The 14,668-nt window shown below is 39.4% G+C and overlaps 1 protein-coding gene across 2 annotated transcripts; it reads left to right on the top strand.

Annotated features, from left to right (window-relative positions):
- The first annotated feature begins 1,911 nt into the window (after positions 1-1,911).
- Positions 1,912-14,042, top strand: tagapb (T cell activation RhoGTPase activating protein b). Of its 2 annotated transcripts, XM_056480680.1 has the most exons (10): positions 1,912-2,053; positions 2,602-2,686; positions 2,860-2,907; positions 3,629-3,698; positions 4,179-4,333; positions 6,881-7,042; positions 8,423-8,532; positions 8,823-9,003; positions 9,343-9,451; positions 11,583-14,042. In XM_056480680.1, exons 2-10 carry the CDS (start codon positions 2,660-2,662, stop codon positions 12,782-12,784), a joined length of 2,064 nt encoding a protein of 687 aa, XP_056336655.1. In that variant the 5' UTR covers positions 1,912-2,053; positions 2,602-2,659; the 3' UTR covers positions 12,785-14,042. The 2 variants fall into 2 exon arrangements, with proteins under 2 accessions (XP_056336655.1, XP_056336654.1); XM_056480679.1 differs by lacking the exons at positions 1,912-2,053; positions 2,602-2,686 and adding an exon at positions 2,710-2,786.
- The last annotated feature ends 626 nt before the right edge of the window (positions 14,043-14,668 follow it).

The raw sequence follows: 14,668 nt of genomic DNA, 5'->3' as shown, positions 1-14,668 counted from the left end.
AGTTTCCCTCACAGTCCAAAGACATGCGCTATAGGTGAATTGGGTAAGCCGTAGTGTATGTGTGTGAATGAGCGTGTATGGGTGTTTCATAGTGTTAGGTTGTGGCTGGAAGGGGCATCCGCTGCGTAAAACATATGCTGGATAAGTTGGCAGTTCATTCCACTGTGGCAACCCCTGATTAATAAAGGGACTAAGCTGAAAAGAAAATTAACGAATGATTAACAGAGCAAGGACATTTTCACAGTATTTCCAACGCTATGTCATGGGAATTCGTAACTTTTTGATTTAATGGCTAATTCGAATGAATTCATTTAATCTCATTTGACGGTTGGGTTTAGGTGCCACAGCTCCGTTTTAAAATTGTACATTTTCGTACGTTGAACTCATGTAAATTAGCCACTAAACTGAGAAAACTTACAATATTTTCGCTGCCTCAAGAGATCAGGCTGGTATTTCCTATAATATTTAGACTTCTCAATTAGGTCTTATTTAGAAAGTCCTTATTTACGTTTAGTCTGGGGTTGGTATAAAACCAGAACTAAATGTTTTGGAATGTTTTTAAGGTCAACAGTCTATTATTAGCCTACTTAAGAAATATATACAGTGCATCAGGAAAGTATTCATAATTCTACACACAATACCCCATAATGAAAAATGTGAAAAAAGATTTTTTGACATTGTTGGAAATTTATTATAAATAAAAAATCACATGCACAAAAGTATTCACAGCCTTTGCCGTGAAGCCCTAAATTGAGCTCAGGTACATTCTGTTTCCACTGATCATTCTTGAGATGTTTTAGCAGCTTAATTGGAGTTCACCTGTGGTAAATTCAGTTGATTGGACATGATATGAACAGGCATACCTGTCTATATAAGGTCCCAGGGTTGATAGTGCATGTCAAAGCACAAACCAAGCATGAAGACAAAGGAATTGTCTGTAGACCTCTGAGACAGGATTGTCAGGCCTGTATGGTAGAGTGGCCAGACGGAAGCCACTCCCCGCCTGTAAATTGCCAAAAGGCATCTAAAAAACTCCCAGACTATAAGAAAGAAAATACCCTGGTCTGATGAGACTAAAGGCAGTACGTTTGGAGAAAACCAGGCACCGCTCATCACCAGGCTAATACCATCCCTACAGTGAAGCATGGTGGGACTGGAAGACTAGTCAGGATAGAGGGAAAGATGAATGCAGCAATGTACAGAGACATCCTGAATGAAAATCTGCTTCAGAGTGCTCTTGACCTCAGACTGGGGCGACAGTTCATCTTCCAGCAGGACAATGACCCAAAGCACACCGCCAAAATATCAATAGAGTGGCTTCACAACAACTCGGTGAATGTCCTTGAGTGGTCCAGCCAGAGCCCAGACCTAGATCCTATTGAACATCTCTTGAGAGGGATGCCTATTTAACTTAATTAAGAATTTTAAATTGCAATTTAAGCTGACTACTAGTATCAAAATAATTAGAAAATTATTATGTACTGTCATCATGGCAAAGACAAAATATACAAGTTACTAAACTATTATGTTTCAATTGTATTGAAAAAACTTCTCTCTGTTAAACAGCACAACAATATTTGATAAAGTGATAAATATTCAAAGGAGGGCTAATAGTTTTGTCTTCAACTTGTACCTCACCTCCGTGAGGAAGACACGTAGTCATCACTTCTGCAGAAAAAAGCTCTATCTTTATGTACTCCAAAAATAAAACTGTCAACACACATCTCAGCTACACGTTCTACTAGGCCCAATCTGACTAGAGGCTGTAGAGCTGCAAGTCTTTCAGATAAACTTTCCACTTGTCACCGAGACACAGTCTAATAGGAGGAAGTGGTATCTGTAGCTGTGATGCTGCTTCCTGTCCTCGTGACTCACTGAGACTTTCCTGCCCTTTTTGTTGTAAAGAGGTCGAGGGTGTGTGGCCTCTTCACACTCACAACATCATCATCATCACGCGAGATACGACTACTGTGGATTACTAACCCAAGCCATGCTCTTCTCTGCATTGCAGCTTGCCTGAGCTGAGGGATCAGTGGTTACAGATTTTATACAGGTAAGCGCTTGCTTTCTACTCAATTATTTACTACATTTACGTTTACTACTGTAGGGAAACATGCAAATCAAGAAGTTATTAAATTCAGTTTTGCAACAAATCTGCAGTTAAAGAGGTAGTTCACTCAAAAAATGTCAATTTACTCAATATTACTCAATATTTAAGTGATTCTAAAATGTTATGAGTTTCTTTCATCTGTTGAACACAAATTAAAATATGTTAAACTGTTAGAAACCTATAGCCATTGACTTCCATTGACAAATACTTAACAATTACTAATAACGTCAATGGTTAGCAGTTTCCAGCTTGCTTCAAAACAAAAAAACAACAACTTATATGTTCAACTGAAGAAAGTACTTCATCAAGGTTTGAAACGAGTAAAAAGTGAGAAAATGGTGACAGAAGTAAAGTTTTTGGTTAAACTATCTGACTTTAATGCTGCAAAAGCAAATTAGCATGTTTTCTAGCTGTTTAGGCTAGTTGAGATATTTTGTTTACTTATTGTTAATTGCATAACTGAAATGTTGCAATTTGAAATGTGGTGACAGGAAAACTGCGGAGGCAAGGTTGTTAGCGGGCAGCACTTCCCCACCGCCCAGCGTCCTCATGAAGGTGCTGAGTGGCAATACCACGGTACGCCTTCCTCTGATTCATTTACAGTACATTAGCAATCAGCAAAGGTCAAACTGCATAAATACCTGAAATGGGATATTTCCCTTTTATCTCAGAGGATGTAAGTCTTTGGTCTACAAATATCTTTGAGTTTTGTGGTAGAGATACTAAACATTTGTTTTGCTGACTTGCAGAATAAAACGCTAAGTGGAGATGGGATGGACTCTGACTTGCTTGTTGATGTGAGTGATGTTTATTCCTTCATTTTAGATATACAAAAGCTGTCACTTGGGTGTTACCTTTTAAAAAGGTACACATTTGTAACAAAAGGATCCATTTTAGTACCTCTGAGGTATATATTAGTACCTCTTATGTTCTTTTTAGGTACTAACATGCATTTGTAGGGTACCAATAGGAAAATCTCCAGTAACAGTTTATGTACTTTTATATCTCAGAGAGTAAAATCTAAAAATGTAGAACATGTGTACAAATCTACAATGACATAAGTGTGTGTAGTATTATAATGTGTTATCTTATCCCAGCAAACATCCTTGTGTTTAATAGACGTCTAATAGACATCTAAACGTAGTCAGCTTGGCTAAAACAAGTGTCTAATAAAATCTAATTGACGTCCAAGAATAGCCTAAAACTAGACTAGTCATCAAATAGACAGATCAGACTGTATATGTGTTGTCATTAATTCTAGTTTTGGCCTAATCTTAGATGTCTTTTGGATTTTCACAGACAGCCCAAATTTAACCTAGTTTTAGCCAAGACGACTATGTTTAGATGTCTATTAGAAATCTATTAGAAATCTATTGGACATCTTTTAAAAACAAAAAAATGCTTGCTGGCATATAACTTTCAATGATACATGTACATGACTATATATAAAACATGGATGATTTTGAAGTCACACCCTACTACTTCATCTGCTCATGACAAACATGTGCCTGTTTCTAGAGCAACGGCAAAAACTCCGCCCTTTCAAAACAGTTGCATAACCAGGAGGCACATGCACAGCAGCCGATTGGTAAGTTTAAACTAGTTAAAATGGCTGTTCAAAACCACATGTTTGGTTTGGTGCCCGCCAGAGAGAAAAAAAAGAAAAAAAAAACAGTGAAACTGAGTGGGAGCGAGAAAAAAAATGCTTGAGAACAAAGTTGTGAAAAACAAAGTCTGAAGACTGACTATCATCAAAGGGATAGTTGATCTTGGTCACACCTTTAAAGTTGTCTTTATTCTGACTAAACGCTAAAAATAAAACTGAAAACATGAAAGCATTGACCTCCATAGTAGAAAAAAAAAACAAATACGATGAAAGTCAGTGGTTACAGGTTTTCAGCTTCAAAATATTATCTTTTGTGTTTAACAGAAGAAAGTCAAACATATTTAAAACTAGTGAAGGGGGGTTAAACTATGCCTTTAAACTGCTTCAGTAAATGTAAACCATTCTTACTGTCCAACTCGTTTATTAGAGGTTAACAATACATCTCTCTTTGTATTGCCTTAGGAGAAAATGGAGGCAAAAAGTCCTTTAAAATCCCATTTAAGCTGAAGAGAAGCTCAACAAGCCCAAGTGTAACTGCTCATCCTGAGTCCAGTGCAAAGAACTTGCTGTTTGGACGAAATCTCCAAGATGACACCGCACTCCCAAAACCAATTGTTGTACGTTTCTGTATTGTATTGATGCATTATTGTTGCTTGTGTATTTTTTGGGGTCAGGAGCAAGCAATCTGTCTTCAAAAGTGCTGCTGCAATCAGTGGGACATGTGATGGGTCTTTTTATAGACGTTCTGCGATTTCTTGCTAGCCTTATCTAAACCTCAATCAGAGCTTTTCAAGATCTTTTTAAATCAGTACAGAAATACAAAACAACACTGAAATTTTGCCAAAACGCCCTTGCAACAGAAAGAAATCAAAGAAACTGAAGTGAAATCCTTGCTGAAATGCTGGTAAGGTATGTTTTGATGCTGGTCTTGTCGGTTTTTATGCTGGTCTTGCCGGTTTTAATGATGGTCTTGCTGGTTTCAATGCTGGTCTTGCTGGTTTTAACGCTGGTCTTGCTGGTTTTAACGCTGGTCTTGCTGGTTTCAATGCTGGTTTTGCTGGTCTCGATGCTGGTCTTGCTGGTCTAAATGCTGGTCTCAATGTTGGTCAGGACCAGCATTGAGACCAGCAAGACTATCATTGAAACCAGCACTGAAACCAATAAGACCAGCACTGAAACCAGCAAAACTAGCATCGAAACCAGCAAGACCAACACTGAAATCAGCAAAACTAGCATTGAAACCAGCAAAACTAGCATTGAAACCAGCAAGACCAGCACTGAAACCAGCAAGACCAGCACTGAAACCAGCAAGACCAGCACTGAAACCAGCAAAACTAGCATTGAAACCAGCAAAACTTGCATTAAAACTAGCAAGATCAGCACTGAAACCAGCAAGACCAGCATTGAAACCAGCAAAACTAGCATTGAAACCAGCAAAACTAGCATTAAAACCAGCAAGACCAGCACTGAAACCAGCAAGACCAGCACTGAAACCAGCAAGACCATCACTGAAACCAGTAAGACCAGCATTGAAACCAGCAAAACCAGCACCAAAGCATACCTTACCAGCATATGTTGGGTTTTTTCAGCAGGGATAGCATGTGTGATGTCATTATAAAAGAAAATTTGTTGACCAGTTCACAGTGCTCTGACAGACAGCTGACCAGTCACAAGACTGGGTACTTCAGACAAACCAAAACTTAACAAACTGAAACAGATTAAAAGTTTTTGGATCTGCAAAGGCAATTGGAATCGCATGAGAAATGAGCACTGAAACCAATAAGACCAGCACTGAAACCAGCAAAACTAGTATCGAAACAAGCAAGACCAACACTGAAATCAGCAAAACTAGCATTGAAACCAGCAAAACTAGCATTGAAACCAGCAAGACCAGCACTGAAACCAGCAAAACCAGCACTGAAACCAGCAAAACTAGCATTAAGTAACCAGCAAAACTAGCATTAAAACCAGCAAGACCAGCACTGAAACCAGCAAGACCAGCATTGAAACCAGCAAAACTAGCATTGAAACCAGCAAAACTAGCATTAAAACCAGCAAGACCAGCACTGAAACCAGCAAGACCAGCATTGAAACCAGCAAAACTAGCATTGAAACCAGCAAAACCAGCACCAAAGCATACCTTACCAGCATATGTTGGGTTTTTTTTCAGCAGGGATGGCATGTGTGATGTCATTATAAAAGAAAATTTGTTGACCAGTTCACAGTGCTCTGACAGACAGCTGACCAGTCACAAGACTGGGTACTTCAGACAAACCAAAACTTAACAAACTGAAACAGATTAAAAGTTTTTGGATCTGCAAAGGCAATTGGAATCGCATGAGAAACGAGTGATAGAAATGGCACATTTCATTAATATTACTTTGTTTTACGCTAGCTTGAGGTCTTTTCGGACTTGTACAGAAAGGTTTAAAGCAAATAATAGGATATATGGAAACACAATTGCTTAATAAACTCTAACGTAGCAAACATTACATCCATGTGAATAATCAGCTGTCTCTATAATGCTTGCCTTGTTTACTGTTGGTTACTAAGTTACCAATACTACAGTCAGCCACTCTAACAATTCGATGGAAACCTAATTTACAATTGGTGAGATTTTGGGTAGCTCTGTCGCCTTACCGCAAGAAGGTCGCTGGTTCGAGTCCCGGCTGGGCCAGGAGGCGTTTCTGTGTGGAGTTTGCATGTTCTCCTCTTGTTCGTGTGGGTTTTCTTCGGGTTCTCTGGTTTCCCCAAAAGTCATAAAACATGCGCTATAGGTGAATTGAATAAATAAAATTGGCCATAATGTATGAGTGTGTGTGTAAATGAGTGTTTATGGGTGTTTCCCAATACTGGGTTGTGGCTGGAAGGGCACCCGCTGCGTAAAACATATGCTGGAATAGTTGGCGGTTCATTCTGCTGTGACGACCTCTGAAATACAGACTAAGCCGAAGGAGAATGAATGATGGAAACCCAATAAAACCAATAAGGTAACACAGTAACCCAACAAGATCCTACTGGTTGGTAGCATTTATTGGTACTGAATTGGCAAAACTAGAAAGGTGTAGAAGTAAACAGGGTGATTTTTTTTTTATTTACTTTTTAAATTTCATGCTGACTTCAATTTCTAAGTCTAAAATGTCTTGTTTTTTGTCCTCCATCAGGAAATACTCCTGTTGTTGTTCAGGAAGGGGCCAGTTACTGAGGGGGTTTTCAGAGTCTCATGTAACAGCAAAAACCTGCATACTCTCAGAGATCAGCTCAATTCTGGGGCTGAGGTGGACATGGATGCCCTGCCTGTGACGCTCTTGGTTGGTTTGCTGAAGGTGAGTAATACCAAAGTCCCAAAGTCCCTATGCTCGGGCTTTCTGTTTAAATGGGGAAACATAAAATTCTCCAAAACTGTTTGCCAAGCTTACAATTACATTACATATTTGGAATCACCAATCAATTTAAACAAAACTGTCTCATAATTTACGCTTCTAAACAAAATCGGAATTTTTCAGGTTGCCCAAGCTAATGCACGTGCGCACTTGAAAGAAACGAGATCACGACACCAACCTCATTTATGGCTGTTACACCTTATCATCCTCTGATTAATACCTACAATTGCGCTGGGGTCTTCAGAAATAATTCCCAAATTGGTCTTGATGGCAAGTCTCCTTCCAAAATGTCAGCAACTCTTTGTTTACAAGTTTGTGGGCGTTTGAGTAGTTGCTGTCTTGTGATATGCGTTTGACAGAATTAACTGTACCTCACGTTCATTTCATACAGATTACAAAACCAAAAAACTTTTGTTTTCAAGTGTAGTTGGTTCATTTAAATGTAGATATTTTAAACTTTATGTCAACATATTTCTTGTGGCTGTGAATTAAGAATTCACTGAGATCCCAGTGTGTTTTTTATATCTAGACCAAACAACTCCCCTGGAGACAAATCAGTCTATAGTAATCAATGATTAGCTTTTGTACTTGAAGGTGAGGCTTCATTCGCCATATTGACGTTACACTTTTCCCTATTCCAAACTATACAGGTGACACGTCTCGTGTATTCAATAGTCTTTGGTAATACTCATGGTGTGTCTCAATCAGCTCCCTTGTTAGGTAGTCATCACGGTGATTTAGGAGGCAGCCATTTTAAGTGTTGTATCAATCGCAAAATTGTTCAAGTGCGCTAACATATTTGCTTTTTCTGAAAGGTCATGGAAATCAGGAAGCATCAATGCACACTATGCGACCTTAACGGAAGTTCGGAAGCACGAAACATAAATCCTATTAATAAAATCATATGAACCAAACATGGTCAAAAACGAGAGATGGTTTTCTGAAAACGAACAAAGATAGCTAGACAGGTTAAGAACAGTCTAGCAAACACTTAGAATTGTTTAATGGTTGAAATGTTGCTGGTATATATGAAACAATCCAATTATTTAACTATAATGTTCTTTTAAAAACTTTGTAAAATTTCTACAACGAAGGACGTCACACTCAGTGTCCCAATGTATAGGGAACCAAGCTCATCACAGTCCTTACCGGTGTATATTTTCACATATATAACCAATTGATCCACAACCTGATTGAGACACACCCTTAATATTTACGTTGGAAACAGCCGTTGCTATGCATCTCTCGCATCTACGCCCTACTTCCATTTCTGATTTGTCTAAGACTCAGTGAGTCATTTCTGTGTTTTTATTTCACCAACAGATTTTTCTGAGGGAACTGCCTGGAGGTCTGCTGGTGTCTGAGCATTATGAAAGCTGGATCGGAGCTCTGGAGAAAGAGCGGACAGAGGAGGTGCAAAGTGAGCTGAGAAGGTGAGCAGGACTCAACTAACAGTAAACTCACTGTAGTTTCGGGACGAAGAGAGAATGCGGGGGCTGTCAAAAATGAAAAAGTCCCTGGCACAGACTGGGTGATAGTAACAGGGGGTTTCTTTGGACTTTCTATGTCCTCTTTAGAGATTTGTACATAGGGAAATTAGAAGCTGACCACAAAATGTCAGAAAGATAGTTCTGCTTTTGTCCTTCCTCTCCAATCAAATCAAAGCCTGAGGCGATGTTCATAGGACCTAACCATTTGTTTTCTCATTGTTCTCTGCTCTCAGAATGGCCGAGAAGTTGCCCAAAGCAAACAGTCTCCTCCTGCAGCACCTGTTGTGCCTTTTCCACCACATCAGCCAGCGATCAGAAACCAACAAAATGGATGCCAAGAATCTAGCTGTGTGCATTGCTCCAACCTTGCTGCATCGTGACAGCCAGCCCCTAGACGTGGATGTTGTGGAAAAGGTCAGACATTTGGCCAGGGTTTTTGTTGGCATGGCCTTTTTAAAATAAATTCTGAAATGATCTATTTACCTGAGGTCTGCTTTCAACAGCACTAAACACAAAGCTGTAGTCTGAGCTAGAATGTATACCACATGTCTCAGTAATGCAGCAATGTTTTTTTTTATAAGACACCTCTGCAGTCTCGCTTTGACTAATCTGTTCATTTAAGATCAAAACTTGGCAGTGTCATTTGCATGTGGTTTTAGATGCATAAAAAACCACAATACCAAAAGCACCGTGACAGAGTTTGCAAACACTACTCGGTGCGTTGTATTAAATAGACTTTCTTTTCTCTTTTAGGTCACAAAACTTATCCAGTTCCTGACTGAGAATTGCTGTGAGATATTTGGGCATGTTATCCTGACGTTGTTTGGGGATCTAGAAGATCGGGAGGCCATTGACAAGTCGGGTAAATAAATATGAACCATTAAAAATATGAAGCCATTCCTAAATGTACATAATCTATGCATCATCAGTGAGCACTTTCTGAAGCAACATCTGCAACAACTTATAGTATGCATCTTTATTCAGAATTATTAAATAATATCTTACCTACAGAATCAAGAGCCCTGTTTATGATTTTGAGGTTGACCACACGCGCAAGTCTGTACAGGATGTTCACCAAACTGTTATTGTAAATAGCTACTATTGCATTCAGACAACTTGCAAACATTTGTCTTTGTGTGCCACCAGTGTAGCCAAATGGATTTATATCACGAAGTTTATGGACAAACTCAACGTTGGGTTATTTTTTTAAATCAAGATTAAATTAATTTTTTAACCCAATGGTAGGGTATGTCCACATTTGTTGAAACATTGGGTTACAGTAATCCAGCTTTTACAGTGTAGTAGCTGACTTGCTAGCTAAGTCTGGACCGGTTTAATCGATTGATTGATTAGTTTACTCGATTTTAACATGCACCTTATTTCACATTTAGCTGCAACGTTACTAGAGTTGTCAAAAGTATCGAGTTTGGTACCAATTGATACCTAGATTTTCTATTTCTCGCTTCCATTTCAGAGCTTTTGAGTAATTGAATTCTTAAACACAGCTGATTGGCCACTGTGTTCACGTGCTCAACAGATATGATTGTGATTGGTCATGAAGGTCTTTGCTGTTCATCATGTGCGAAGATACACAGACATTGGAGCATTTCAAACCAGTTGGATTCTAGTTTAGACAAGTGAATTCTATGGGAGGCCAAAGTCTTGTAGAATTTAGCTTCAACCCTAATCAGATACACCAGAAACAGCTAATCACGGTATTCAGGGTTACCGTAAGGCAGTGGTTCCCAATTCCAGTCTAGTTTAATGACAAATGAATTCTAACTTATCTAAACGGGTCCAAGATTGATCAGCGACTATGTTCCAAAAACAAGCTTGATCATCTAGAACTGGTATGACAGATGATTTGCTGATGGACTACCACAGCCATGGGAACCCAATGTCTTGTAGAATTTAGCTTCAACCCTAATCAAACACACCAGAACCAGCTAATCACGGTCTTCAGGGTTACTGTAAGGCAGTGGTTCCAAATTCCAGTCCTCCTGCAATGTACCCTGCACATTTTGTATGTCTTCCCTACTTAAAAGACTTGATTCTTATCATCAGATAATTAACAGAGAGATCCATGTACTGATCCTTGTGTGTTAACTAAGAGAGTCATACAAAATGTGCAGAGTGGGGAGTCCTGAAGACTGAAATTAAGAACCACTGCTGTAAGGCTACAGACAGGTGAGTTAGATCAGGGTTGGGGCAGAAATGCAGGATGGTGATCAATCAGAACTGAGGTTTCCAATCACTGGTCTACCAACTGGAACAACCCCATGATCAACTTGAATCAAATTTTAAAAAATGAACATTCCTTTATTAATAACTCACCCTCATGTTGTTCCAAATGTCTTATACCTTTGTTTGTAAAACTGTAAACAATATTATTTTAGAAGACATCCTAGAGCTGTCTGATTCTCCATAAACAGCAATGATCCAGACTAATTCAAAGTCCAGAAAAGTACCAAAAAACAATGTCAAATCCATCCATGTGTTAAATTGGAATATTATAAATCTACAAGAATACTTTTGTGTGGGATTAAAACAAAAATAACAAATTAATTTAACAGTTCCTTCATGTTCATGAGCACTGTGCACTGATGTATACCCGTGATGCCAGCACTACTTCCTCTGTTTGAAACAAAGCACAGGAACATCCGAGGTATACATCAGCCATGTGACCAAGTGCAACAAGCAAAAAGAGCAATGATGAACAATAATTGGAACTAAATGAGGTTGAGTAATTAATTGTAATTTTTTGGGTCAACTAATCATTGTTAGTTCCATGTAATACACATATTAGACCAAGTTTCACAAGACAGCTACCAATTTAGCTTGGATTTTTCAGCAGGAAAAAGTTTACTCTGCCAACTGATGGTCTTACCCGTTGTAAGAGAAATTGTTAGGCTAGTCAGCATCATTGAACAAACCAAGCATTGTAAGCATGAAAGAGCCATCCAGACCTTTAACGCCTATATTATTCTCCACAGATTCAGCCTCCTTGATGTCCCCCGATATATCCTTCGAAGTCCACCAACCTGACTCGGCATACGACAGCACAGATCCTGATGCAGATTGTGACTGTGTGGAAGCCGAGAGCCATGAAGAAGGTATGATGCCACGTGGGAGCCTAGGCCTAAGCAAGAAGGGACGCTCTGACATTCAATCTTGTTCCTCTGATGCTATATTTGACACATTCACCAAAACTTTCAGTCGGCGGAGCTCTGAGCCCTCCATTTTATCTACTCTGCCTATAACGGGTTTAAGAGAGCTCGCTCGCAGCCATGATGACTTTTCAACAGAGAAGGAAGACTTTGTCGATCAGCCACTTAAAAAGCAGAACTCAGATGACTCTTTCCTGCTTCCCAACCGCTCTGAGAACAGAAGATCACTCAAAAAACTGTCTGGGAGTTTCAACATGGACTTGCCTATCATTGTGTCTTCTCCAACATCTAAGATTGGTTCCTGCCCATCGTTTTGTTCCTCAGACAGCAGCTCCTCAAATCTCTCAGAGCAGTCAAAACCCCCCTCACCTCTGCCATCCCCTGCAACCCCCCGCAAAACTCAGTCTACCAGGCATGCATCGTTTATGATTAAATCTAGACATAACCATGCTCAAGGAGACCAAGAAGTTACCCGCCGATCCCTCTCAATGAGAGCCAAGAGTCTCGGAAACTTTACATTTAACAGAAGCAGTCTGAAGAAAGGGGACTCCCAGAAGGAAATGGTCTTCCCGTGTGAAACTCTCCAAGAGGACTCGCAAAATGAGACGGAGAACCCTGATGAACTTGTTCGCCGGCGACGACCTCTTTCTGCCATTGAGGTCTTCCAGCAGGTGGACAGCCGGATGCCATGTAGCCCCCCGTCCTACGAGCAGGCGCTTCAGACCGGAGTCCACCCAGCCCCACCGCAATACAGAGAAATGACAGTTCAACATGCTCGAGAACTGGGCAAGAAATCTCGCCCCATATCCATGAACGACAACCTCCTAGACATTTACAAAGTGAACGAGTCCACAGAATGCCTAGAAACATTCGCAGAGAGCATTCAATTAGATAAACCGCAGCTGGTGACATTCCGGCAGAGGGCCATGTCCGAATCAGTATCCCAGCTGAAACATGAAAGAGTGTCCCGCAGGTGTAGTCAACCTGTTTTCGAGGAGTTCTCCTATGCCAAGGAATCTTATGTGTAAGTGATTCTTTCTTAATTGCAATATTGAACTCCTTGTTAAAGGATTAGTTCACCCACATTTTAATTATGCTATTAATTATTCACCCTCATGTCATTCCATCCTCTCATGCCAACACAAATTAAATAGTTTAGATAAAATCCAAGAGCTACCTCATCCTCCGTAGGCAGCAACGGTCCTAAGTTTAAAGTCTACAAAAGGAACTAAAAACATTGTCAAAGCATTCCATATGACCATAGTGGTTCAACTGTAATCATACGAAGCTACAAGAACACTATTGTGCACCAAAAACATGTCATATTGTCCGTAGTAAATGTCCACCCTGATCTAATATGGTAGACATTGCCAAAAAGTTGTTTTTGCTGTTTTTCGGGTAAACAAAAGTGCTCTTGGAGCTTCGAATAGTTACAGTTGAACGACTGAAGTAACATGGAATGTTTTGACAACTTTGTTGGATTTTATAGACTTCTGGTATATTGTTGCCATCTATAATGGATGATGAAGCTCTTAGAGTGCATCTAAAATACCTAGATTTATGTTCTGAAGATGAACTAAGGTCTCTGGCAATTGAAGCGATATGAGGGAGAGTAATTAATAACAGAATTGTCATGTTTGGGTAACTAATCCTTTAAGATTTTAAAGTAAAGTGTGCGATTTTTGTGCAACAAAAATCCTCAAGGAAAACTGCAACCATTTCCCTCTTCTCCCATCAGTCCAATAGTCCAATCCTAAACTCACTTCATTGGTTAAACAACTGTTGCACTGTCAAAATAAGGTACTCATACTTTGCTGCATTGTGGTAGCCATTATCTTTCCTTTTCAAACGCTTCCTTGCTTGTTAATAAGCTGTATAATGTGGGTTTGTTTGTTTATTAATACTTCTTGAGAGTCACACTGAGCACTCCTGCAAACGTAATGTGGAATGTGATCAAATAAAATGTATTTGACTGGATATTAACACCAGACAGGGCCTTAAGTTTATTTTGGATAGGATAATCTATTTTAAAATAGTGAAACTGCACACTTTAGCTTTAAAGTACTTTGCTCAGCTGAACTGTAGTGACACATTAAATGTGTTATACTGATCTCATATGCTAATATTGAATCTTGCCAGTATGAAGCTATGTAAATAGTTACAGTAATTAAATTGTACAACATAAAAAAATTGTCTGCAATTTTGAAGTAGTATGTACAGCTGTAAAATACAATATTTCTGTATTATTTACTCTTTATTTCACTACAATAAAAATCTTTAAGGCCACATCCTTTGTGTCTGAGTTTTGATTTCATATTCAAAATAAACAAAGTCTTTTTTAAATCTTTTTTATCATAAAATAAGTCCAAGTTATGTTTTGAACAAGCAAGACCCAAGATTCTTGAGGGATTTGGCTGCAGACCCGGTGCAGTGCAATCTGAGCTGCATCCAATGCTTTTTAATGGGCTCACCTAACCCCTCCCCTAACCCTACCCCTCAGAGTGACGTCACTCGCTGAGTGATGCGATCTCAGCTTGCATCATAAAGGCTGCATCCAGATACTATTGAGATTCTCACAGAAATCAGTCAACTTTGGTGAAGGAAAAATCATGGTTTGGGGTTACGTTCAGTATAGGAGCGTGCGAGAGATCTGCAGAGTGGATGACAACATCAGCAGCCTGAGGTATCAAGACCTTTGTGCTGCCCATTACAAACCACAGGAGAGCCAGATTCTTCAGCAGGATAGCGCTCCTTCTCATACTTCTCATACTCATACTAGCAAAGAAGGTCAAGGTGCTCCAGGATTGGCCAACCCAGTCACCAGATATGAACATTATTGAGCATGTCTGGGGTAAGATGAAGGAGGAGGCATTGAAGATTAATTGTAATTGACAAGTAATTGACAAGACTTT

The sequence above is a fragment of the Danio aesculapii genome, chromosome 20, assembly GCF_903798145.1.
Source record: "Danio aesculapii chromosome 20, fDanAes4.1, whole genome shotgun sequence".
Taxonomy (NCBI): domain Eukaryota; kingdom Metazoa; phylum Chordata; class Actinopteri; order Cypriniformes; family Danionidae; genus Danio; species Danio aesculapii.
The sequence above is the reverse complement of the archived record's forward strand: the minus strand, read 5'-3'. Positions and strand labels throughout refer to the sequence as shown.